Below are 26,585 nucleotides of genomic sequence, written 5' to 3'. Positions count from 1 at the left end.
TGTCGATAAAATTAGATGTAGTACTCAGCCTTAACGGGTTAGAAGTCTCACCCCTATCACATTGTATAAACGTGTTAATAAATTCAAGTACTAAAATAAATATTGTGAATTTAAACAAGTTCTTTTCTATTTGTCATCGTAACTACATGCCGTGTAATGATGCAAACCTCTTCCCACGTGCTTATCATACAAATTGTTTTAGATTTATTTAGGGGATCGAAATGGAATGAGAAGTCCAGTAAACCATTGAGAAGCGTCTGTATTTCTCGACACTGTATAAACTTGCAAGGAACAGACCGAGATATATCTATAATAAAGTAAAAAATGTATAAGTAACGTAATTACAAGTCAATAATTAACATGAATTTAATTAACTGATATAGAGAAAATATGTTAACAACTATTAATGGTGTTTTAAATCACATGCTGACATATATACGAATTTCAAACTTCAACCAAAACATGACCTAAATGAATATACCTACAAACTAATTCAACAATTCATCTTACATTCAATTAACACATATTTTCACCAAGATTTATATATTCACTAGCACAGTCAAGGCGATGCTGACGTCAGCGGGCGCGGTAATGTTACGAGCACTGCTACAAGCACACGATGCGCTCTGTGAAGACGCCGATGATGGTCATGTCGGTGGCCAGCGCGGTGCGCATCACCTGCGGCGCCACGCTGTCACGCACGCGCAGCGTGAACTCACGCCGCGCCGCCGCCGGCAGCCCGCCGCCCGCCGCCGACAGTATCCTGTTGCGCCCAGCCACGTCCAGCGGTTTGCCTTCCTCGCTAGTGCCGAGCACAGTCCGCAAGCACAGGGATCTGCAGGCTTCCCTCTCGGCATCGTATAGTTCTCGAGCCGCTATTTCAAATGTCCGTCTAGTGTCTACTCCACCGACTGATGAACTAGTACACGGTACACCCTCTTCGTGGGCTTTAGTTGCACCAGCTCTCAAAATAGCCGGCAGTAATAATTCAGTGGCAGTACTAACAGTTCGCGACCTGAGGAAATGCAATACTTGCTCGGCCTCGCGGGTTTCGTCAAACAGTCTGCGCTGACGAGCTGCCGGCACGGGCCGCGCGACACTCCATGCCTCGACCCAGGGGTTCCCGGGTAATAACATCCGGTCTCCTAGTGCACCACCGTCGTCAGGTTTCCAGTCTCGCGGCGAGTACCAACGCACGAAGTCACATAATTCGGCACCAGGATTCGCCGCTTTAAATGCCTCCATGTCAGAGAGAAGCGACGCACTCATCATTCTAGCCCGAAGTTCTGACGCTTTAGCGTCATCTCCGAGACGCACCATTAGTTCTGCGTCTTCTTCTAATTGGTCTTCAGTTTTCGGTGCAGGGTCCTACATTCCAAAGATAAATTATGCAAACGTTCAGTTATGAAAATTTAAATAAAGAAGAAGAACAAGTTTTACTCATTCTGATAACTTTCTAATTGATAACCTCATTAAATAATTGTTTAGTCACGGATAGATATGCAAAACACTTTCTTCCATACAATCAAGCATAACTCACAAAAGATCGATGAACTACGATAAAAAATATTTGGAACTTTAGTCATCAAATAAATATACTTGGTATTTTAAAAATACACACCTGAGTACGGGGAATATAGAGAGGCGCTCCGTTTTTCAGAGTGGCATCGCCAAATTTACTGAGTCGTCCTACTGGTCTGTCCCAGGGCAACTGTTCGTCATTTTCTCCTTCAGAACAATCAAAGAATTCGTCTTCGGAAGAATTCCCCGCCACACTGCCAGTGCCGTCCAAAGCTCGCTTAATACAACAATTTAGAAGTTGCAGCTTTTGATGAAGCAAACAGGTTCGCGCGTTGGGCGTACCGTCTGCAACTCTGTTAACAATAAAAAGGGAAAGGTTATAGACATTCAAGCCTCTAGTTGAGGTACACAATTTGCAATAAGAAACTGCAATACTTAGCAAGTTAATACCTAATTTAGTTTAAAATCTCATCATAATTGAATCTATGAGTTACCTATATGTATGCGTGCATGTGCCTAACTATAACATCATCTATGTGGAGTTGTCAGTTATCAGTCTCCTAATAATAATAGTGCTCTGTTTATAAACAAGTGATCAGAGTTTTAGCATAAACTAAACTAAGAGTCAGCAAGCAGTGGCGAGTCACTGTGACATCAATATAGTCGATAACAATCAGGTCAAACCTTAACGCGTTATTATAAGGCTTTCTCATAACCGTACTTTTATAGCTCCTAAACAAAACTAGTTATGACAGACTTCAAGCTGTGATTCGCTGAATGCATTAAGTAATTAGGTTACCCACAACATTACTTGTCCTTAAGGTACAATCACGGTTTACATGGGCACATAGTTAAACGAAAGGATTCGATACATGTACATACGTATGTACACACGGAATGTTTGATTATTACTACCAATACTACGATCAATTGCTTATCATCATGATGATAATAAATCTAATTAAAAAACGTTGGTTTTAAGGATGTGTGTTTTAGGATTTACTAAGCTGATTTCAACAAATATTTACAACTGCCACTTTTTGTCTTTCATAAAACCTACTCAAAACATTGTAAATTATATTTTTACATTCATTAAACAACGACTGTCACGTAGCTTTGCCTACATGTCTCAACTTTCACTTTAAACGCCATTTTAAATAGATAAATACTAGTATACTTCCTCAAAAAGAAAGCAAAATATGAATCATGTTGGATACGAAATATTTTCGCGTAATATACGGAACGTGTATTTTCTCTTTCGTGTATGCAAATCCTTAAGTGCAATGTAACCGCAGCACAATTGAGTCAAGTGGCAGGCAACGTTCGGAAGTAGCTGGATTATTACGCAGTAGCCGCCTGCGCACCTGCGGCCATCCGACAGCATCATAACGATTTGGTCTCGATTAGTGTGCCACGACCCAGAATCAACGGGAACTGAACTAAACGCGCGAACGCTCTCGGAACCGTTATCACATTGAATTACAAATGTGTTGCTGCGGTGCAGCGCTGCTGGCGGGCAGAAGGCGCGCAGTAATTCTGCGTCTCTAAGATGCTCCAAGTGTAATCGGTCGGTGAACCGTTTGTTTACCGGAGCCGGTGCGGCAGCACCACTAGGTGTAGGTCAGGAAACACTGGTGGGGGCCTAGCGCCGGCCACCAGTCCGACGCCGACGACAGCCGCGAGCGCATCCACCGCGCAGACATGGACCTGCACTGCTCGATCTGTGTGTAACCGGTTCCCTACGCCGAAAGTGAGAGAGTTTCTATTGTTGTGATCTAGGATGAAACCTACCCGTGAACTACATAAATAAAAGCGAACACACAGTGATAGTGCTAGAACATAGTGATCTGTTTATAAATCGTATGATTATTTATTGGCTGTCCAGAATTTTTCCTCAAAATGGTAAGTTGTCGAATAAATAAGTTCACAAAAATATGTCTATGACAATAAAAGCTAGCAGGTAAAGCTTGGCAGAAAATTGTCTGGTTGCGTACGTTGACCTACTTCTAATGTATCAAGTATACGTACGAATAACCGGCACAAACAACGTTGATGGTGCTTACTAGATACTACACCTAATTTATGGTTATACATCATATAAAAAACTATGATAGAAATCTTATTTATATTTTTACTATGTAATTGTTCTAAATAAATAATAGAATCAAGAAAATCGTATGGGTTTTTGAGTTGGAAGCGCATGTTAACGTTGTGATTGAGGTAGTTTATATAAGTACGTAATGTGTATGTACATAATATGTGTAAAGTAAATATAATACTTATTATTTTATACAGATAAACATTTGATATCTGTGGTGGGATTCACCAATTCTTAACACACCAGCAATGCCGACCAATGATGCATAAGTGTGGTGGGATTCAAGTTCGCGAACTAGCGTCTTTAATTAGTGCTGCTCAGATCTAGGCACTTCCTCTTGAATTCAATCTCAATGTCAATACAATTTCAATCAATGCAATGTCAAAACTATACAACCCCTAGGTGTTAAAGTAGCACTCAGAGTGCGGAATATAAAGCCAAACTCAATACTATTTAGTTCATTAAATATCCACGCACGGATGCAATGGGCGCTAGTGTTGCAACTCAAGAGTACGAAATTTCACATTATCAGTTGTCGATAGACCGGAATCGGCTACAAGAAGTAAACTCCCAGAATTGCCCTTAAGGGTTTTGTTTTGTCTTTTTGGTTAAATATTAGTATTTATGTAAAATTATTCTCAACTGTTGTTCTCATTACTTAATGTAACCAAGAATATTGTGCCAAAGTAACCAGTTTGTTTGTGGCTCATTCTTATACATATGAACTTACATTTAAGAACCAGTAAATAGGTTCACCCACAGATGAACATAATTACCATTTTCTTTCTTCTTCGGTTATAAATAGTCGTATTGGCTTTGTGAATAAAAACCTATATTACAGAAATAGCAATTAGTTACTTTGCTACACCTTACCTTACCTCCTTACACACCAGATAGTAAATAGTTTGTAATTTTTTGTTCTATAAAATTGTGTTAATTTGATATTAACGGTACTTTCTATAATTTGATTATGCTTATGGCACTGACCTACATGTTAATGCTATGTTATACATCATAAACATGTTCAAGTTTTCATATATTTCCATATATACCAGTAATCATCTTAATACACACCGAGAGTGCAGGCTGATGACCGCAAATATTTTATGTGCATAGCATGCATGTATGTATGTCATCATAAAGAGAATCACGAGACGCATCGTGACAGCGAGACACACGTGTGACTCCGGCTGTCAACCGGGCACTTTCTCTAATACACACTTTTTGATATTTTCGAGACTCAATGTGATTTAGCCTTCGACAACTCTTTCCAAGCTTGTTTGTTTATAAATTGTGATATCGATAAGAAATTGCTCGTTCATAGCAGTCAGTTTAGCTCGTTTAATAGTTTACTCTGGTGGTTTGTTTACTTGACAAAGTTTTCTTATGTGCCGGCTTAATGGTGTATTTGTAGAGGCGACGCGCCGGTGCGGTGGGGCGCTCACCCTGCGGCGACAGGGTGGCCCAAGGCCCCAGCGCCCAGCCTCTGAGCCGCTCCATCTAAGTCAGTTCCGGACTTTCGACTTCGTTAATAGCCACCCTGTTTACTTTTACCTATCTAACCGTGGTGTTTTTCTTCTAAGAGAAATCAAATAAAACGTCAGCGATCGTTCACTGTAATATGGAGATTTGAACCTGACGTGTCGCGAGCGAGACCAACAAAAGACGCGATTAGATACGCTTACACTCATAGGTATTCATTTCTTCATTAGACGAATTTGGTATTTTTTTACTAAGAAAGTAACGTTAGGAAAGTTTGATTAATTTATTGAGAGATGTTATTGTTGACGAAAAATTTCGTTATACAAGCATGCGCACAAAATTGACTGAACTATCATTTCCGCCTGAATATACTGTAAATAAACAGTCATGTATTGTATATTTCATAAAAACAACAGCTTTCCTACAGACGGGTAAAAACAAAAGGAAAGCGAGTTCGGTCTCTTAAATTGTCCTCATCGGCGCCTTTGTCGTCAACCTGTTTACAACACGCAACGAACTACATGATTGCAATGTATCATAGATATTATTAAATTAACTGCTGCAAATCTTGTTTTATTGGTGCGTAATAATATCTAAATGTAATCGAATCTATAAATAACTACCATTCTTTCGCGTATTTGTTTAAATTTATAATATGTACAATACCGAGAAGATTTGGATATTTTATACACAAAGTTTTCCTGTGGAGAAGGAAAAATAAGTATCTATAAATAAAATACATTTTACTCGAGCAATACTACATACGTGTCATAAATAAATAGAACTATTTCTACAATGTTAACAATAAATTCCGGTCAGTAAATTGTAACAAGTGACAGGTATATGCATTCCTGCAGCCGCTAGCCGGTAGCTTGCGCAGTTTCCACCGGCAAATGGTGTTACCCGTGAAATTCAGTAGCCAATTAATTCACGTAGCACGCTTTGCGCTTTAGGAACATTTTAATTGCCATACGCGAGTCTGCTTCTCTACACATAAAAAATATAATTAACAAAATTGGGAAAAACTTGCGATATTTAAATTATTTTGTGTCTATCCTATCTGTTATTAGTTAATTGTTATTTAATGCCAAATGACATTGAGTAACCTTGTGCGTAACAACTAACAACAGTGTGGATTTAGTTTTTACGATAGTTTTCACCCAAGATTCAAGAATGGACAAAAACCAGTGGTGAGGAAGCTGAGACAATAGGCAGAGTAACTGTGTCGCAGGTTAGTTGTCGATGCACGTCCGTGAGAGACGCGCCGCACCTTGATTGTGTACGAACGAGTTGCTGCATCTACACATCGTACTATGACAACAAGTCATTCATTTTTAGTTTACTTCTTTTGCTACAATAAACAGAGACAATTAATACACATTTCCGCAATGGTCTCAAAGTATTTCTAAATTAGCGATAGTTTTCTGCAATAGAATGGCCGGCAACATTCAAACATTACCCGACATCAGTTTAATCAGCCGTTCATGATTATGGATATCTGATATAGCTGCACTAGTATATAATTGACAATAATGCAATCAAATATCGCAAAATATATTGTGTATTAAGAAAACACCTCCATGGTACGGGAAAAAATTCGTCACGGAATCAATTGTAAAATAACTTAAGAAGCCTTAAATTGAATATACGTTAGGTGATATCGTCAATTCTACCACCATAGAATGCATAGAGCTTTTAGTTGTCATGCTCACGCAAAGATCTCATGGTGACACGGGCATTGGATCGCCCGATTCCCTACAATATGAACTGTTTGGCGGTGCTGGTGTACGTGTCATATACGTGAACAGGAGTCATCAACTGGGACTGGTCAGCTCCAGACTGTATTAATTTTGTTGTCTTCAAGATTATTTTCTTTTTCTATTTCCTTGACTGAATTGGTGTAACATTGTCCACACATAATTGGAACAACGAAACAATGTAACCAAGAATTATATTGTGAACTGATTGAAAAAGCACAACTTATGGAGTTTCTTACTCGTTCATCTCCAAAGGAATCTACACTTTGGAACGAGCAAATAGCTTCGCTAGAGGACTGACCGATAGATAGAAATTTTAAATATTTTAATATTTGACATTCAAAAGTGCCTTCCTGGTCCATTTGAAATAAATAATTGTGACTTTTGATAAATAGAAACGCATCATTTGAATGTCACGACACGACATTATAATCCCGGAGTGCATAATGCCGCGCTCCGCACGCCGGGTGGTGGTGTCAAGCCCGATTAGCTTCTCTTCGCCACTTCGGCAGCTAACCAAATAACTAGTATAAACAGAATTCCTAAGTATTCGTACCGCGTCCAATTTGTTGGTTGTTGTCCTCTGACTGGTCGATTGGAACCTGACGGTAATAATAATGATGTTGTTGGAACATTTATAGTTTGACACGTACTTGAATGATTTAACAGTTTGTAACACGATGTTGTGCAACATCTGACATAATTTAGATACATCAAACTGTAATATTTCCGCCAATAATACAAAATATCTAATTAAGTACCTAGGTACATAATGAATATCATGGTAACTAATCAAATGCATTTGCTATCACCGTAAATATAAATCTTCAAAAAAAAGAAATACTACATTCCCCAATATTTTTTTTGAAACAGAATTTTAAATGTGCAAATTTCAATTTGCTTTACGATAGAATAGAATGATAGAAGAAATGTTTGTCCTCAATAAGGACATCAGTTTAAGGAATAACAAAAAATTACATTTATGAAATGCAGTTAGAGACAATTGTAATAGTTATACGATATCGGTCGGTACCAATACTTTAAATTCCTTACTTGTAAAGCTGATCAATTCTTCAAGGCATTCCAGCCAGATTAACACGAAGCAATATACCTAGTAGTAGATAGTCATTTTAGATTTAATTGATAATTTTCAGTCAATCATTTATTATTGATAAAATTTCTTCTGGCAGAGCCGTAATGATTGATTTTCATTTAACAGTCATTTTGTAGCTGGCACCTCATATTTAATAGGCATGCATTCGTGACAATTGTATTTTAATTGGTAGCAATAGCCTACTGTGTTATAACTTTGTAGCAAGGTTCAGTGACACTCGGCAGGTGCAATATTCATCTAAGTCACGGTTGCCGTCACATCGCGGCGTGAAGATGGATTGGCTACCTACTCCGGCATTAGTAGCGCTTGATCTAGTGTGATTGTAGTAGGACGTCGGCCCAGCCAGCCATGCATCACACGAGAATGTGAACGACAACAATTGATCGAATAGATCTTTGTTGTCAGCGTTATCCCTCAACGTTTCAATATTGGAAAGGAAGCAATCTGAACAAAATATTTTAATTTAATAAAATAGCGATATCACTGTCAATGCACGCCTACGAGATATTAACATAAGTCGTAGGCGTTCAATAAATTATGAATGTTTCATTTTACTCGTAGTTTCTTTGCAATTGATCCTTGCAGAAAGCCCACAATCAGAGTTACAGTACACTTTAATCGAATTACGAAGCTGTTAATGATACGTGGTCACCCAACCATACCATATTATGGTTCTTTTTATTTATTGTAGACGCGATCGAGTAAAGACTCTCGCGTCGTTCAGCATTACGAACACTGGCTAACCGTCCAGTCGACACTGTACCAGCATGCTGCACTCAGCGATGCAGTATCTGCACATCTCCACATCCGATAGGCGACGCCTCACGGCATTCCACGCAGTTTTTATGTACTCAGAACATTAATTACCCACAACGCATTGTATAAAACCGAACGTAGTACTTCTTTTGTATGAAGTAGGTAAAAATCTGAATCACAATCAAACGATAATAATTATGATTATATGGGTAATAGATAGCTTTACATATACCCGATTTTCAAACAACAAAAACAAAAATGAGACTTTCTATTCGTTAGTTTTGTAGTTTGAGCTATCATGTTTGTATTATGACTATTACTTTATAATATCTATAATATGACCTTATCGTTTATTTATCTGATCCGGAGCTGCGGACTACCTAGCAGGTTTACCGGGGCTCCGGCTCGAAAAGCAGGAGAAGGAACGGGGTGGTTTTTAGTCAGTAAGAGTCTGACACTCCCTCTCGCCTCGCCCAAGGCGGGAGAAGACACTGATGATTTCCCCGCAAAAAAAAAGTGTCTATCTGACATCAACTACCTCAACTTGAGGTCCACTAGTCACTTTTCATAGAAAACTAAATCAAAATCAGTTCTTCTAGTTGGGTCATTTTACATAACCGTTAAGTTACTTTACTATTATAAATACGCTTACAATTTACTTAGCTACGGCAAAGGCAATAATGGTCGAATAATGGAATAATTTAAACTTGAAATAGTCAAATACAGTAATAAAACCGTATCATGAGGAAAAGGATAGGGCATCACAAAAGAGAAACGATAATAATCAAGAACTACCTACAATAGAAACGTAAACTGCTTTTTAATTACACAATCATAAATCGGAGTATGGAAGTTACTTCAGCGCGCCCAACATCCGCAGTCCGCAGCACAAACCCACGCATCGCTTCCCGCCAAAACGGCATTACGCTCCGCCATTATCCGCGAGCTCTCTAGGATCGCAGCCATTAACAACACCCGGTTATTTTCTATTACAAAGTCTCTGCGCAGATGGTAACTTATTCCACGAGATACCTGCCGCTGCCGCAACGAATAGCAGCGCAATTAAGAACACGACATGATCAAAGCGTCTACGGACGCATGGTTCCCTTCACAATAACAAAGACAATAATAACTCTACTTTGCTAGCTATAAGTAATACTACAACCGAAGTGAACAAAAGATTTTTGATTTTATAACTTTTTGTTTTATTTTTACTTTTGCCAAGATGTTCATACTAATTATTATATTTAGATTCGTAGCTATTGGCGTTCCATTGTCTCTGCCTAGGTACTCCCATGAGAGACAGGCGTGAGGTTATATATGAATGAACCTATGTAGTGGTTCATATTTGTCTGCGTGTATGACTGTACGTGCTACTGATCCACGTGCACACTGTTGGCCGCTAATCACTTGGGCACGCATCGCGTCCAATCGTAGGGAGTGCGAGTCGCGCTTTCTACCCACATTTACGGTTAGACACAAACCAACGCTTGTTTACGTTCGAGTAGCATTGGCGCTGATATGCTTAATTAAATGAACGCAACAGATAATTGGATGGGAACTACATTTACCCGATGTACACTTAATGTTACAAGGTTAACTGTAATTTGCCTCCTCCAGGCTCCGATCCCTACCCCTCTTTTCTCCTTCAAGGACTTTGACGACGCAAACATTTACATGTTTGTATGTATATCTTGAGCAAACTTTAAAAAGAGCCAAATAGAACGATAGGTACTGAGTAAAAAAACTCAATGGTGACAACGGTACAGCTGTCTGCCAGGACTTCACTGTCAAGTTAGATTACATGCATGTTATTGCAGTTACTCTGCTTACCTCTTCACTCCCCGGAGAACTGTCCCTTGTCTTTTTCCATCGTTATGGTCACACATAACAGAAAAAAGTTTTTGCCAGGGGCTTTGCCTGCGTTCCAGAGATAATAATTACCCCATGTGTTATTCCAGACAATAATCTATCGCTGGATCATATAATATGAGTAGAATGAGCAATAACATATTTGCGAAAAGCCTATCGAAACCAGCAAAAGCAAATCATTGATTGATGTCATCCAGAACAAACACGTTTCATTACATATCACGTTGTCCTAATAACATGTGAGATAGTCGGCTAAAAAGTCCAAAATCTTTATTTTGACAACTTAGAACTTGTCTCAGTCTTTACAATTTCGTAGCCAGCTATTTATTATACCGAGATGCTTGCCCTCATACTTGACTAATTTGGACGCTAATTAATTTACTCTGCCATTTACCTCGAAAATAGTGCAAGATATTAAAAACAATTAGCAACATTTAAGAAAATTTAATTTTATACAATATATGTAGTTTATCATTAAATTTCTATAATATATACGCGGATCCTTGCCTTAATTACCCTTATTTTCCTAGGCTATGGCCCATTTTCGATGGGATGACGTGCCTTTACATGTACTTTATAATTGTACACGTGTTATTATTCCCTTGGTTCACATTAAATTAGCGGCTGTTGCGTGCTTCTAGAAGAAGCGCGTGAGTCGGCTGCTAGCGACAAACGGGACTGATTCGCGACAAATAGCTAACATCACTGACATTAATGATACACTGCTCTACCTCCTAACGGTCAAAGGCCGAAGAATGATATGCATGCCTACACATGATACAGTATAAGTAGGTAGCAGTTTACAGTTACATCTATTGTTGTAAATTACCTCATTAGAAGTGGCTATATTTTATTTTGTGCACACAAAAGGGAGCGTCTCTACAGATTCATAGTAGTTTAATATTTTCCACAGAAAGCAAAATATCTATATTTTTTACAGCTTAGTCTCAATTAAAACTGATCTAACGTTGTGTTTACGACCATCAAATCCGCTTTCTAGGTTAGTAAAAAGAAAGTTTCCAAATTATTGATTGAATCAAAATACCTGTTTCGCCAAAAAAGTTTTCATTTTAAGATGTATTAGTGAATAACTTTTGATGTTCAGTAAGTAGATAGACGTTTTATTAATGTAATAATGTATGAAGAATGGTTGCAGACTGCAGTCATAAAAATAATATTACATGCACTATTTCACTGTATTGCATTCTATGTATTAATGATGAAATCAACTGAGGAATAGGTACAATGTGTAGTTACAGTAATATAGTTTTATTGTGCGAAGTCCACGTGGATTGTAAGGTAATCTCTTGATGATTATAGATAACATATAGACATGCCTATACAACAATACAATACGAGATAGGCGGCAAGTCATGCGCGTCGTCACCGAGGTTACCCTTTACACTCGAGTAACTCCTACGACCTGTTTGTCTACTACGAGATACCAAACAGGCACATCCGTATCTATGTATCAATACTACTTTCCTAATTTAAGAAATAGTTTAGCTGCTACCTATAGGCGTCGGTTCTTCGAATTACATACTATTTAATATTTTTATTTGATTCTGTCCCACAGATTGCTCAGAGGTCAGATTGAAACTTTGGGAAAATAATAAATAAATTCTATATACCGACATGAACCATAAATTTCTCATCGTAACAACAGAATCAAGTCAGTTGAGTCATAGAAACAACTTGACAACTAAGTAAGATATGGTATATATGGTAACACTTCATCTCAATTCTAAGTACATAATATCAAAGGATTTTAAAGAGGCCGTAACGGAACGTTGTAGGTCTTGTGCGTGGGTTGTTTTCATTTACTGGTTAGCAAAGCGACTGGGCTAAATTCCCCTTTGTACAAACAGTACGTGCACTCAATTGCCTGTGTTTAAATACGGGAGGTAGTATCGAGGCTGCATGCCACAGAACAGCAGTCCTATCGAGTCCTAAGTAAACAGTGCGACTGTTATTTTCCAACTACGGCCGTTCGGTATTAGCTCCCCACGCCATTCGTGCCCTCGTGCCATATCTGTTGACACAGGTTAGCTACACGTATTATCGGCTTTACCATCTGAAATCGGATATTTGAAATGAAATAACAAATATGGAAACGAAGATTATATTTTTAATTGGAAACGATGTCGCGATGTTCTGGTATACGTATAACAGTACAGCATTGCACGTTCACACGCGTTGATGATGTATCATATGTTTCTAAAGAAATGTAAATGAGACTGTAATCGAGTGAGTGGGCAAGTGTGACACAAGTGGGACACGCATACCGTGCGTTCCGGGAGTAAGGCCGACCGGCAGTCGGTGCCGGTGGCGCGGGCGCAGCGCACAGCGGCCGACTTTGCAAGCCGGTTAGATCACTGTATTGAGCGCATTGTCGTTAAGCTCTATTAGGCAAATGTAGACAATATTGATCCAAATGCAAATATTAATTAAGATCTAGCAAAGAATCTACATTTTTATTATTTTACGTCTATTTCCACTACCCAGAAGAAATAGATGTAAATAATAATGTATTAAAAGTCTATGCAGCACCTGTCCACCAGTCTTACCTAAGTCTGCTCGAATTAATATTTTACAATCTTAAGGAAGTTGCTTAAATTACACTGCTCGTTAGGTCTGTGTATTAAAATTCAATATTAATGAATGTATACTGCCTACTTACATACTTTATAATTTTTATATGTAATCATTAAAAATTAAAGTAAATAAATATATGAACATGACGATGTAAATCAATGTCATCATAAATTCGTATACTAAGGAATGTTCGTTGCCAGTTCCGGCGCAAATTTCTTCAAGTTTCACTACGAACATTCCGAACACGATGTATCAAATGTATAAAATACAACGTCATATACGATTAATACTGATTATATCTAGGCATTATGTTGTACGAGTATATTGTTTATTGCAATATTACAAAAGTAAGAAATGAACTACAAAGAACATTCTGTGCAAATCACCTGGTGTCCTACATTTACATCGTAGAGTTAAATAAATCAGTACGTTTTCAAGTTTGGATCTAGTTAAAACTTCAGCAGGGTCACCAAAGTAGCAGGTTCAAGTTCGTACGTGCAGGGTGGAGATGAGATGAATGAGTCGCATCGCTCCAATTCGGGCTTCGCGTGAAAGTTTAAAAGCAACGGCATTCTCTTAGGCTGACACGAATTAAGGAAAACGTCCAAAATTCATTTGCAGCAAAGAAACGTACTTTTCTTTCATATTTCAAAATCTAGATACAATTCAGTGAGGAATGGATAAAACTTTGCATACTTCGAGAATCCACATACTTTTAAAGGAATTTTAATAGCAATTGTATTCACACAATTAAACGATAATTTATAAATACAGGGTGATGATCACCCCGGAGCTTGCAGTCAATGTGCCTAGCGAATAACTAGGTATGTCAAAACAAGTCTAGAAATTGTGTCTAAGCGCAGGATAAGAAATATTTGAAGTCTCGTCGTGTGAAATAGTTGAAGTCTCTCGCGCTAGGTTACAAACACGCTTTCTTAACATACCAACACCACTTGGAGCAGAAAATAGTTTACCTTTGCACAAGTAAAAACGTTTTGCTTTGCTCTCTCCGACTTTAATAAAGCCGACAGACTAATTGAACCACCACTAACTACTCTTACTTCAAATATTTTATAAATGCAAGAAGCAATAAACAATGTAACGAAATACATCGTGAAATTTCTCACTAAATAGTTTGTATGAAACTTGAATGGAATCAATCATTTTCAGACAAAAGACTCGATTTTTTAAACTTATTATGCATTCAGCACCTAATTCATTTGATCGCGGCCGATACAAAGTCTGACACGGTATTAATCATCGCCGTCCTCGAACCAACACACTTTTCACGACCCGCAAGTTTTTCCACAATTTATTGACATAATCATTTTGCCATAAACAGCGGAAGCAGAGTGATTTATAGTTAAGACGGAGTACTGGATAAATATAATATTACTATAATAAGAAATGGAAATAAACTAAACACCTCATTCAGATTCAGAAGTTTCAACCATTTTTGCTTTTATTTGGTATTTAAAATTATGAAATCATGCTATTTTATCGAATCTTTTCGTTGTAACTTCGAACCGCAATGGTACCAAATCGGCGCGCGAGTTGCACTATTCTACAAGGCATGGTGCTTGTAAAAGATGGTAACAAGTACCATTACCAATCATATCTGCACACGATGCACTTTTCGTTATTTATTTAATGACAAACGCGAAAAAACTTAGTTCCAAGAACAACCACATGGCGCTATTGTATTTCAGTATTTTCAGACAGACATGCCTACTTCGGAATAAAGTTCCTAAGATTATTTAAAAAAAAAATGTAACAATATGGTTTAATAGCTTGTTTTTTATTATCAAACCCAGTATCAAAAGATAAATAAATAAGTAAAACCACACGGATTCACAGATAATTTACGTCTACTGAATGCTGACTCAGACATTCCTTTTCCATATCATTATCGTTTAACATTGATTGAAGTTTTATTTTGGAAATGTAAATATTGTAGATCATTAAAGTAATGCCAGAAGAGCCTCTACCTACAGTCTCGAGTAATACCGATCGTGTCTTGAATTAATTTTAGCGCCCGACGACATTGAATGACGTAGCTCTACAAAAGTATAGAAAAAAACCAGTGTTAAATTTATTATTCATAACAATAATATAATTCAAACAATATGTATCATTTAACTGTCTATACTTTATACGAATCAGTTATTATTTATTATTTATCAACACAACACAACTGATGATGTCTAAGAAGTTTAACATTTCGTTGTACATAAATAACACTTATCTATACACTTTAATGTTTTTGTTAATGTTACTCTAGTTATAAAAGGATCTTTAAAAAATTAGGGGTCAGTAGGATTTAGCCCGCCTTATGCGTAACATTCGGCGGCGGACATCATGCAGTCGCAAGTCCAATCCGATCATCATTCCCCGTTAACCTTTGGAAAGATCGAATTGAACGCGGCGCGTCGAAGACTATATACTCCGCCGTGTAACCAAACCATAGCGCGATCTATTTCGATCCCAACGCCATCTATCGAGGTGACCGTCAGTTTTTGATCGCTGTCCGTGGTATTTCTTACAAATGATGCAAAATAGTAATGACACATACATGATAATTTTGTTTTGTTTTGAATTAAACATGAATCAACAATATTTAATTTATGTATAATACTGGCACGTATGGTATAGGATACATACAGACAGAAAACACAAATAATAAAATATGTAATGAAAATGTGTGTACCTACATAATAAGAACTATATCCATATCGAGAATAATCCCAAATCTCAGTTACACTTTATTTATTTATTTACATCTAAATCATCAACAGATTAAACAGATTTTATCTAAGATTAAATGGCGTACTCCCGCGTTGACAGGTGAGGAACAGCAGTCAAGATAATTTATATAAAATAAGTCTTCGAGGTGCGGCGACGGTGACATTGATTTCAAATTAGGGAAACTTTAATCGATCTGTCACTCAAAGTGAGTGCTCGACAACTGGTGAATTATTTTAGCTTAATTAACTGACACCACCTGACACGGAATGAGACCTTTACATCATTGAGCCTGTTTATTTATTATTTACACTTTGTAACCACGAACAATATGAAACTTTGGCCGCACCTACTACAGGAGCATTATAAAATAATGACCACACCTGTCTGAAAGCTGGAAGCTACAGCATTTGAGAACATTTGGGTTCTTGTTATAAAATTAGTATGAACAAAAATTCAATCACAACTCAACACAATAACCTTTTAGGTTTTTTTAAAGAGATTTGTTATAATAAAATTAATTAAGTAATATATGAAACATGTAACGGAAGAAAATTGCGAAACGAATTAGCAGATAGACACCTGCTTGGAACTTTGAATAATATACACTCGTAGTAAACTTTCCCAACTTACTATCATTTTACCCAATCTATGTACCTAACAGTAAGGTTCAATTCAATTGATTTTTTAATTCATATAATTGACTTTTCTGTTGATGTACCTATATAATTATTTCGTAATGTCTCAACGTCATTTGGGCTGAGCTAATATACCAACATTTGATAAGAAACACAATAACGTGTAGTTAGGTCAGCAGTACTTGTGTAACACTACAAGTTTACTAATATAACTGCTTGCATACTAAACATGTACTTCCGCACTGCCTCGGCTACATAACGCATGCTAACCGTAATGTTGGCGCTAGGCGAGCTCGTACAGGCCATCATTGCATACCTTCTAGTAACACATGCGTACGCGTCGGCACCTACTACGCTATCATTAACGTGTAGGAACCGCAAAGAAACGTATATTATACAGGTACTTAGTTTCACTAGCTCAAAAGTATCCTGACATCACATGACCATGTTCAAATTGCAGATATTTATACACACACCAATATCAAATTAAATTGTTTGTGTAATCATTTACAATTATTAAAATAAATCCCACTTTCTGGTAGTTCCTAAGGCAAAGGCCATGAGAAAGTGAACTGACGGGCAGCCGCGACCGCATCGAGTCTTCTCCGTCGCGCGCGTACAGTACCGTTAACGGCGAAATCGGATGACTGGTAAATTTATGTAAATAGGCTAGTGGAACTTACATCAAAACACAAGCATTCTACAAGTTCGCAAGGCTTACTACAGCAGTTTGGTTATTGAAATTTGTACTTTCACTCTTAGGTACATGATATAACATTTTATTCATCTTAAGACAAAACAATTTTGTGAACTTGTGTCCTAAAACTATCATGTCCATGTATCTATAGCAGCCACTAAGTTTAAGTTCGCACCAACTAGTTAATTAGCTGTTTATCTAACGGCCTGAACGACTTGACTAAACCAAGTTGAAGGGCGATTGGATAGTCATCAGATCAAGTTGACCCAGAATTGAAAGATCACCATCAGAAATGAACTGCTACCAGGTTTGTCACAATTTTTAACATGGATCAAATAGGCTAGGCCATTAATTGAACGGCAAATAGAGCTAGTTGACTGCGACAACTACATAGTTATGGTTTGTAATAAAACGCCTAACAAAATCTCCATTACAATGTACACAAACATTGTGAGCATGATATGAATTTAATCGGACCCAAGCCTAATGTTTGTCTCATCGATTATTTCGGACGTCCGCAAACGTTGGCTGTGCAAGTGTCCACAGATCAAATGTTTGACTGACATTACGTGCTGTGTGTTGATTACAAGTTATGGCTTCTCATTGTATCGGTAATATTATGCATTATAATCTAAAATTAGAGCTTCTAGTCCCAATTACATGATTATAGTGATTGGATTGTCTTTGCAGCACATTAGCAAGAAAAGTGCAGGGAAAGCCAGATGTTCCGGGCTAGTAGTCCGTGGCCGCCACGCTGCAATTCTCTTCAACGGTCTGTGCACCGCTTGATTACAACCCATCTATCATACACTATAGACTCTAACACTCAAAGTTTATGTACCTATACAGGAGTAGATACAGGAACCATGTCTATATTTGAGAGAACCTACTATACCTGTCATACAACATGAATAAAAATTAGTATCGTCAGTTTTCAAAGTAATCGCGGATTACACCAAAACTTTAGCTCAGTTAAAATATAACACCATTACCTATTTCAAAATAGCCTATAGCTTTAAGAATGACTTAAATTGGGTTATTAACCAATTTATTGTCAAAATGCCGTAAGTAATTAACAACTTCTCATTCACTTGAAATCGTACTCGTATACATAATATGTATTTATATGTATATGTTTAAGCATACGCGTAGATACACAATAGCAAATAGGAAATTACAGTTTGATTGTTTCCATGTCTCTCTACCATTTGAAACCTTTGGAAGGTGATATCTTTGTATAGTTATTGCTATAGCTCACGATAAGTTCAACACATTATTACGGGCGTATCAGTTTGTACAAATGTGATCAAGCTAATTGATTATCCCAATGGCAATGTATACTATGTATGTACTTTGGTGTTTCATGTCAATTTTTCGGTTTTAATTTCCACTATAGGGAAAACACTGACGCATCATGTTGGTGGTCGTTTTAGCTAATCAATTAGTTAGTAGTATTAAAAAACAGAAACAAGATTAAGAAATATTCATCTACTTTTTTCGTTTATTTTCAGGGAGAATCCAAGCACACACATCCAAGACCATGGTTATTTTCAATGATGCTGATGCTAACAGCGCAATGCGCCCGTACACAGTGTCCGTGGGAGGGTGCGCCGACGCTACAAGCTGCATGTATATGTGCACATAATTTAGCGAGGGATTTGTCAGTCCAATGTGATCAGGTATGTTGTTGCATATATTTTTTTTCGATGTTCAAGATATTTATCTCAGACTTTCGTAATTAACTGTGTTTTCTTATTTAACTCCACAGGTTGACTTCCCGACGTTATTGTCAGCTCTAAATACGAGCACACGAAATATTGTTATCGATCTACTGTACATAAACAATTCAAGCATACCTGTCCTCACCCATAACATGTTTGCAAATCTTAAAATTCACAATTTACAAATATCTGGATGTGGAATAAAGAGAATAGAAGACGATGCTTTCAGAGGACAAGGGCCATATCTTAAGAACTTAAACCTGCAAGATAACGAACTAACTGAAGTTCCCGTGAAGGCTCTAAAAATTTTAATCAATCTCTCTCTATTAGATATATCTAAAAACCGTATTTCTCATATCACCAATCATTCCTTCATCACTCTTCGTAAGCTCACCACACTAAAAGTGTCCGACAACAATGTCACATTAGAACCCCAAACGCTCACTGGATTAGAAAACTCATTAAAAAATCTAAATTTAAAAGGAACTAAACAAAAAACTGTACCCGAATGTATAAGAGGCCTTCGCAGTTTAGCTTTTCTTGATCTATCGCAAAACAGTATCAGAGAACTTCCAGGACCAGATGGTAGTAAAACTTTCGAGGGACTGGACTCGCTCACTGCTCTAAACTTAGAACGAAACCTTATTGTCCACCTGAGAGATGATGCGTTTGCTGGAATAAAGAGCACGCTAAGTTCTCTAAGTCTTTTAAACAATTTGCTACCCGAATTCCCGACAGCTGCAATAGGGACATTGAGCGATTTAAGGGTTTTAGATATCGGGTTCAATTTATTAAATAAGTTACCAGTGGATGCTTTTGTTAACAACCCATCAATAACTTTATTGGCATTAGATGGGAACCCTTTGCCCACAGTGCCAGAGGAAGCATTTTCTCATCTCAATCAAACTCTTCGAGGTCTCAGTTTAGGCGGGCGATTCCTAAATTGCGATTGTCGCTTGCGTTGGATTATAGAATGGATTCGAAATGGAGAATTACAAGTAACATCACGAGAAAGAAACCCGCAATTCTGCGGCAATCCATCGCATTTCCGTGAACGTGGCTTTTATAGTTTTGAGCCAAATGAATTAGTTTGCGATAGTGATATATCTATATCAACAACAGAAAAAGCCATACCAACTGTGAAGGATTTGAACGAATGGAAACAAAGTCAGGCGACCAGTACCACGACAACAACTACTACTAGTGCCCCACCATCAACAACTAGTACATCTGCACCACACGAAACAGAAATAAGTAACAACATTGATATTCCCACCAAACCAGCCACCATTCACAGTACGAGCACCACGAGCACTACCAGCACCGCACGCCCCGGCCGCATCCCCTCAGTCCGACCAGCCGCACCCACCTGGCGCCATGCTCCTCACCAGCGTCCCCCCCTTGTTATGAGTTTTCCGCAACAAAAGCCAAAAGTAGATGATTCCAATGAAGTTATCGTGAAAAACGCGTACAGGCAAGATAATTCTGTTATCATTCAATGGGACTCGGACGTTGCTAATATACTCGGCTTCCGCGTCGTTTATCGACTCTTCGGAGACAAAAGCTTTAAACAAGGACCACCTTTGGAAGCCAGCGAAAGAGAGTTCAAAATTAAAAATGTTCCATCTCAGGTGTGTATAGTACTCATAATTTAATTATTTATGCTTAGTTATCTACATCCTTACTAAACTTGTTTGTTTATTTAAACCCGGTATTCTCCGGAACTACTGGTTGATTAATTTAGAGCAGTCCATTTATCGAGGAAAGTTATAAAACAGCACGCTACGAAGAATAGGAGCCGAGCAGCGAGTGAAACCGCGCGGGGATAGTATCTACTAAAACGTTAATGAAAAATAAGAACGTTGTACAATGTGATAGGGGTGAGACTTCTAACCCGTTAAGGCTGAGTACTACATCTAATTTTATCGACAAAAGAGGGGGTCGAAGGGGTCGAACCCCTGCCCCTAAAAATTATGGCTATTTTAATATCTTTTTTAATTTTTTTTGATATCAAAGTTTGTATGCGTCGTAGAAACAAAAGTTTGGGTGAGAAAAAAAATCATTTGTGAATTATTTTCACCGAAAACATCACTATTTTTCAATATTTTCAATTAGGGGTTCAACCCCCAAATTATTGTTTTTGTCGATAAAATTAGATGTAGTCTTCGATCAACAATACCAACTAGATATCGGGTCGGCGCAAAAAATACGTCTCGATAAATAACAGCTCACTTGAGACGTGAGCTCTTATTTTGTTTAGTTCACTTGTAACACGGCCAATGTAAACACGTTTCACAATGCCGCAATGTGTATTCAAGAGTTGCAAAAATAAGCAATTTATCGGCCGGAGTGTCTTACTTTCGGTAAGTACATATAAATTAAGTTATATTATAATTTTTAAACTAACAAATAATATTTAATTTTGAACAAAATTACCGATTTTAAATCACCGCTACAAACGTTTGGCCAAGATCGGCCAATACGTGGCCAAACTTTTGTGTAACAGAACAGTAGACGCATGGAGTAGATTTATGTTGTAGGTAATGATTTAAAATAATTTGTTACTAGAACTTTCAAATAGGTTAATGCTACTTTTGTGTCTGGTTTTTGAACTCTCATTAGATAGTTACTTATTTCTTTTTTTAGTTTTCCTAGCAATCCGTTTACGTGTGCAGAATGGGTCTCGATTGTCGCCAGAGAAAGAGAAGATAACTTTTATAAGCCAGCTAAGAATTCGGTCATATGTTCAGATCACTTTGATAAATCGGATATATCCGGAAATACTAACCGCCGTCGATTGGTTAAAACAGCAGTGCCTAACATAACAACATACATAATTTTAACTAAACTTTTACGTTCATATTATAAATTCTTTTAGTGTTGAACGCGACTCCATACCTCCTGTAGTAATATTCGACAAAGCAAACTGACACGAAACAAAACGCTGTAGCTCACAAGGCCGTGACAGGAAATAGTACTTTATTTGTTGCTCTTTAAAGTTGATTTTACACTTAATGTTATTTGACTTATGTCTTTTCATTTCTAAGTGACAGAATATGTTTATTGCTTTTGTTACGAAAGATAGTAAGTGTAAGATAATATTTTGAAGATTTGTGACTTTATTACTAGGTGCGATGGTTGAAATTAGGTTAAACTTAAAACTGTTTTAAAACTTTTCTCTTAGTACATTAAAAACAAATGCAGCTATATAGGTATAAATTCACGCGGACACCATTTGGCTTTGATTTTGTACGTGACCCGTTATCTAGTTGGTATTGTTGATCGAAGGATGTAGTACTCAGCCTTAACGGGTTAGAAGTCCCACCCCTATCACATTGTATATTATTTGCTAACGTTGCGTAATGCGGTAGAATTTTTCCTTTATTTCAAAAACAATAAAGGATCTTTAAAGTAACAGACATGCAGGTACTGGCCTGTAAACATTAGACATAAAAGACTGAATAAACACTAAACATACTGTATTTTTTCAGGAATGTATTGTGGTCTGCGTGATCTCCTTGGAGGAGGTTCACGTCAGTCCAGAAACAGTGCCGTATTCCCAATGCCGAGAGGTACGCACCGTTTCCGCTGCTGCCTCCAATATGGACAAGATCACAATTGCAGCCAGTGCCGCCATTTGTGGCACAATCGTGGTAGCAGTACTAGTATTTGCCGCGGCTTCGCGGCGTAGATCTCGCACCGTGCATCGTCTGCACACACAAGCTCCGGAGAAGATGCCCAACCCTTGTTGCGGCGGTCTCACCGGCACCCCGAGCCCCAGCGGTCCGCTCTCTTCGCTAGCTACGATCGGCGCCTTTGGAAAGCAGCGTGAGTGGGATCAAGTGTCGGCTTATAGCGCACGTTCGATCCCGCGTGCACGTTCCTATACTGAACCGGCTCCCCCGGACCCATTACCAGGTCGTCCTGGACGAGCACGTTCTCTCGCTGATGGTCAATCACAACATAGCTATTCACATTCTGGCCGATACGGAGTGCCAGGATACCCTAGTAGCCTTCTAGGATCTCGAGCTGGTAAGTTACACTGTCGCTTTGAATTATCTCTTCATTTCATTTCCGGCTTATACTTATTTTTCCACAACATCGAATTGCACGACATTACAATTTTCAATAACAATATCGAAAATGTATTAAATTTTAGATCTCCGACAATCGCGACAGTCCCTAGGAGCAGCGTCGGAACGTGCCTCACGTTTATCATTAAGTGGTGCTGCCGGCGGAGCCACAGGCGGAACTGCAGGATCCCGGAGGAGGCCGCGGTCGAGGTCACGACCAGCCAGCAGATACAGCGTCGGCTCTATCGGTATGGGATACTGTGACACTTCCGACAACTGGACTGATCATGATATGGATATTTATATGGCACGAAACCCGACGACTCGCAGTGGATTAGTACCTTTATAGCGTGTAAGGGACACGCCGGCGCCGCGGGGAGATGCGACATGTCGAGGACGCTCATCGCCTTCGCGAAGGGCTCCCGAGGGCTATACTACCTCGTGGTGCAGTCATGAAGCCCGGAAAGGCCACCGACATTCTCGCCGACACAGCCATGAGAAAAAAAACAAGAGACGTGCGCACGCGCACTGTAGCCGATTCGCGGGTCAGAGCCAGTGTGTCCGGTATCCGTAAAATATTAATATTTCATAATAATATTGTTACCTTTAAAACGTGACGATAGTTGTACTTAGTTTCAGTACATATACTAACTTCTATCCGTAGGTTAAAGAACTGTAAATGCTAGTATTTATATTGTAATGTAGAAACTATTTTAGATAGTTTTAATTAAAATATTGTAATTTCATTAAGTATATTTTTCGAATTCGAATTTGTGAATGCAATAAACATTTATACTTTTAGTCCTTCTTAACATGTAACATATTTTTATAAAATATTAAATTATAACCATTGGTTAGTGAGGACTAGTCAAAATATATTTCCTTTCCATTGACTTTGTAACTCTGGATAATATCAACTTTATTTGTAGAATGATACTAAAAAAACAATGTTATTTGCATTTTGAACACAGGGTGTTCTTTTTTACCACTGATTTGTGTTGTATAATATTTAATAAAATTTTGTAGTTCATATATTTATTTCTAACAAGATTTAGTTAGTAATTTGTAAATATTTTTTTTATCTAGGTCTTAAGATGGAAATATGTCATAAGCAGTAAACTCAAGAGGTCACTGGTGGATATCAGTGCAAAATTGAACCACTGCAGATTCTATTCCACACCTTGTTTCATAGATAGTTTATATAAATTTATATATTTAAAAACCAACTACCAAGGTGCAATATAGTACAGGACATGTAATATAAAATTTATACAATAATTAAATGTCCCATGTAATCTTTAAAAATGGCCAAATGTTGTATTTTTATTAAACCTCATCCAAAATGGTGCTATTTAGTATAATAATATTATTTACTTATCATATTTTATTATCCTATAAGATCCCATGATTTCGTATATAAAAACAACTAAACCATAAAAATGTCAATAGTTAAGGACCACAAGATACTACAATGAACTGTTTTATATAAATGTGGCAAATCATTTGATATTTTCGATTTGTCTAATGTTTTTAGTCTTACTTTATTCCCAAATTCGCCGTCGCATTGCAGTCACCTAAGTAGTGCGGCCCCCACCTTGTTCATAATAAGTTAATAACATGTTTAATTGCCTTGACTTATCCATAGCTAATATTTATTTATTATCAAAGGTAAATAAAATGTTTATAAATAATAACTTTTCATGGCTTTTCTTGACTCTATCTTTAATCCCTAAAGAATATTATTATATTGTTTTAGAAATATATTTTTAAACACTCACCCTGGTACGAGAATACGATGTTCCCACCGGTATTGGAGCTCCTGACAGAACTCATACCATAGATGTGCTAGGTAGGGCAAACCACCAGCATCGAGCAGCCGCGCCGCAGTCACCGACACGCGCCATACCAGACCCCCCTCTGGACTAGTCTTTACATAGCTGCACAACTTCTGCCCACCATCTACCTGAAAAAATAAAATAGGCAAACTTATATTAGTTATATTTGTGTAGAATACTACAACTAGCGCCATCTATTAGCAAACAAGGTTAACAACATTTTACCTGTTTAAATTCTACTTCCAGCTGTTCAGGGTAGTTGAAAGTATTATCATCAACTGCATCAGGAAATATATAGTACAGTAGTGGCATGAGCAGGTCATCAGCTATGGGCCCTTTAAAATCAGACATGTGTTTACTTTGTCCCATAGCAGCCTTGACAAGTTTAGATATAGTAATTGGAGCTTCAGTGATTTTATGGAGGGGGTTCACCAACCCCAGGCTTTTACTTAGCCCAAGGGTATCCATAAGCAAGTTAGTATTATCCAATAAGTCCATAATTTTACTAATAGTTTCTGATAATTGACAATTGAAGTTTTCCCTCATTTTGAGGGTAATTGTCCAAGTAGGAGCCATGAGTGGATCATATTCAGAAAATGTAGAAGAATCCACTATGGCACACTCACGGAATTTTGGCCAGATAGTGTTGAGCAGCACACTTTGAATGGGATTCTTTTCAGAACCAAAAGGAAGTTCCAATAGCTTTCTGACATCAAATCCTTCTATTGATAAAAACTCATTTGACTGTGTAGTCTTCCTCCAAGCAAATGCATCAACATCTTTTAATTCATAAGAAAACTTAGTAGACACTACAACAGCATCTAGAGCAACAGGAGATGCAATTTTTGATTTGAACAAGCTCACCAACCCACTCAGATGTGAGCACTGATTTGAAATTCTTTTCAAATGGATTGTGTCAAAACTCACTTTGTGTTCAGTGTCTTCATAGAACCCTAAATATGTGGGTTGCCAATGTTCTCTTATCTTAACAAAGAAAGGCACACCACAGTCTGTGTTAGCAAAAGCAATATTTGCAGAGCTCATTACAAGTTTTATTAAATTTCCATCTACCAATGGTAAACTTGAATATAGCATTAAATAACGTTTTAAGCCATACCAACTTGATACTGGAAAAGGACTTCCATCAAGGTCGTCCATAAATTTTGTTGTAGATTCCCAAATACCATTATGTAGATCAACAAGAATAGAATTATTCTTTGTTTCCACAGTTTCCTCTGCAGATTTGACAGGTTCCAGCATATGATAAGATAATATGTATTTGTTACCCTGAAACTGTATTTCCTCCGATTTTCCAATCCATTTCTTTGTATACCCTCCTGACAATTTAGATAAAGAAGATTTCGACAATCTCCAATCTTTTATAATCTCTTCTATTCGAGCAATGAATATTTCCCATTCCGATGCTGTTGTAAAATCCTGGTGGTAAATATCATATTCATCTATTTCTTCATTCATTTCTATATTAAATAAATTGACGAGATCACAAGGAAACAAACACAAAAAACAAACAGCTGTTGTAGTTTGGCAATTTCAGTATTGATGACAGAGACAGACGCTCATATTTGACATGAGCATCGAACTGTCAATCAAATTATGTCATACAACCTAAAGCATTCCAGAGAAAAAAATTAGTATATTTAGCATTAATATTGTCTATGGTGTA

At 37.6% G+C, this 26,585-nt stretch overlaps 2 protein-coding genes across 4 annotated transcripts; one reads left to right on the top strand and one right to left on the bottom strand.

Annotated features, from left to right (window-relative positions):
• Positions 1–241: 241 nt before the first annotated feature.
• On the bottom strand, positions 242–26,485 carry LOC118273014 (rab3 GTPase-activating protein catalytic subunit). 2 transcript variants are annotated; one of them, XM_035589749.2, is made up of 4 exons: positions 25,127–26,485; positions 24,845–25,029; positions 1,622–1,874; positions 242–1,368 (listed from the first exon to the last, which is right to left on the bottom strand). In XM_035589749.2, exons 1-4 carry the CDS (start codon positions 26,375–26,377, stop codon positions 607–609), a joined length of 2,451 nt encoding a protein of 816 aa, XP_035445642.2. In that variant the 5' UTR covers positions 26,378–26,485; the 3' UTR covers positions 242–606. The 2 variants fall into 2 exon arrangements, with proteins under 2 accessions (XP_035445642.2, XP_035445643.2); XM_035589750.2 differs by having other exon boundaries at positions 24,845–25,026.
• Positions 2,826–24,761, top strand: LOC118273013 (leucine-rich repeats and immunoglobulin-like domains protein 2). 2 transcript variants are annotated; one of them, XM_035589748.2, is made up of 5 exons: positions 2,826–3,423; positions 18,784–18,951; positions 19,041–20,624; positions 22,485–22,821; positions 23,153–24,761. In XM_035589748.2, the coding sequence occupies exons 1-5, from the start codon at positions 3,421–3,423 to the stop codon at positions 23,413–23,415; spliced, it is 2,355 nt and encodes a 784-aa protein (XP_035445641.2). In that variant the 5' UTR covers positions 2,826–3,420; the 3' UTR covers positions 23,416–24,761. The 2 variants fall into 2 exon arrangements, with proteins under 2 accessions (XP_035445641.2, XP_035445640.2); XM_035589747.2 differs by having other exon boundaries at positions 2,835–3,423; positions 22,485–23,025.
• Positions 26,486–26,585: the final 100 nt, after the last annotated feature.

Source organism: Spodoptera frugiperda, chromosome 1, assembly GCF_023101765.2.
Source record: "Spodoptera frugiperda isolate SF20-4 chromosome 1, AGI-APGP_CSIRO_Sfru_2.0, whole genome shotgun sequence".
NCBI lineage: Eukaryota > Metazoa > Arthropoda > Insecta > Lepidoptera > Noctuidae > Spodoptera > Spodoptera frugiperda.
Note: the sequence above shows the minus strand (reverse complement) of the source record. Positions and strands in the feature narration are given on the sequence as shown.

What these genes read in the sequence shown, in the direction of transcription:
- LOC118273014 (XM_035589749.2), bottom strand. Translation starts at nt 26,377, where the DNA reads ATGAATGAAGAAATAGATGAATATGATATTTACCACCAGGATTTTACA. An exon ending in CATCGTATTCTCGTACCAGG is followed by an intron (nt 1,875 to 24,844) that starts GTGAGTGTTTAA and finishes TATTGTTAACAG; the next exon opens with AGTTGCAGACGGTACGCCCA. An exon ending in TCTATATTCCCCGTACTCAG is followed by an intron (nt 1,369 to 1,621) that starts GTGTGTATTTTT and finishes TTTGGAATGTAG; the next exon opens with GACCCTGCACCGAAAACTGA.
- LOC118273013 (XM_035589747.2), top strand. An exon ending in TGTCAGTCCAATGTGATCAG is followed by an intron (nt 18,952 to 19,040) that starts GTATGTTGTTGC and finishes TTAACTCCACAG; the next exon opens with GTTGACTTCCCGACGTTATT. An exon ending in TTAAAAATGTTCCATCTCAG is followed by an intron (nt 20,625 to 22,484) that starts GTGTGTATAGTA and finishes GTATTTTTTCAG; the next exon opens with GAATGTATTGTGGTCTGCGT.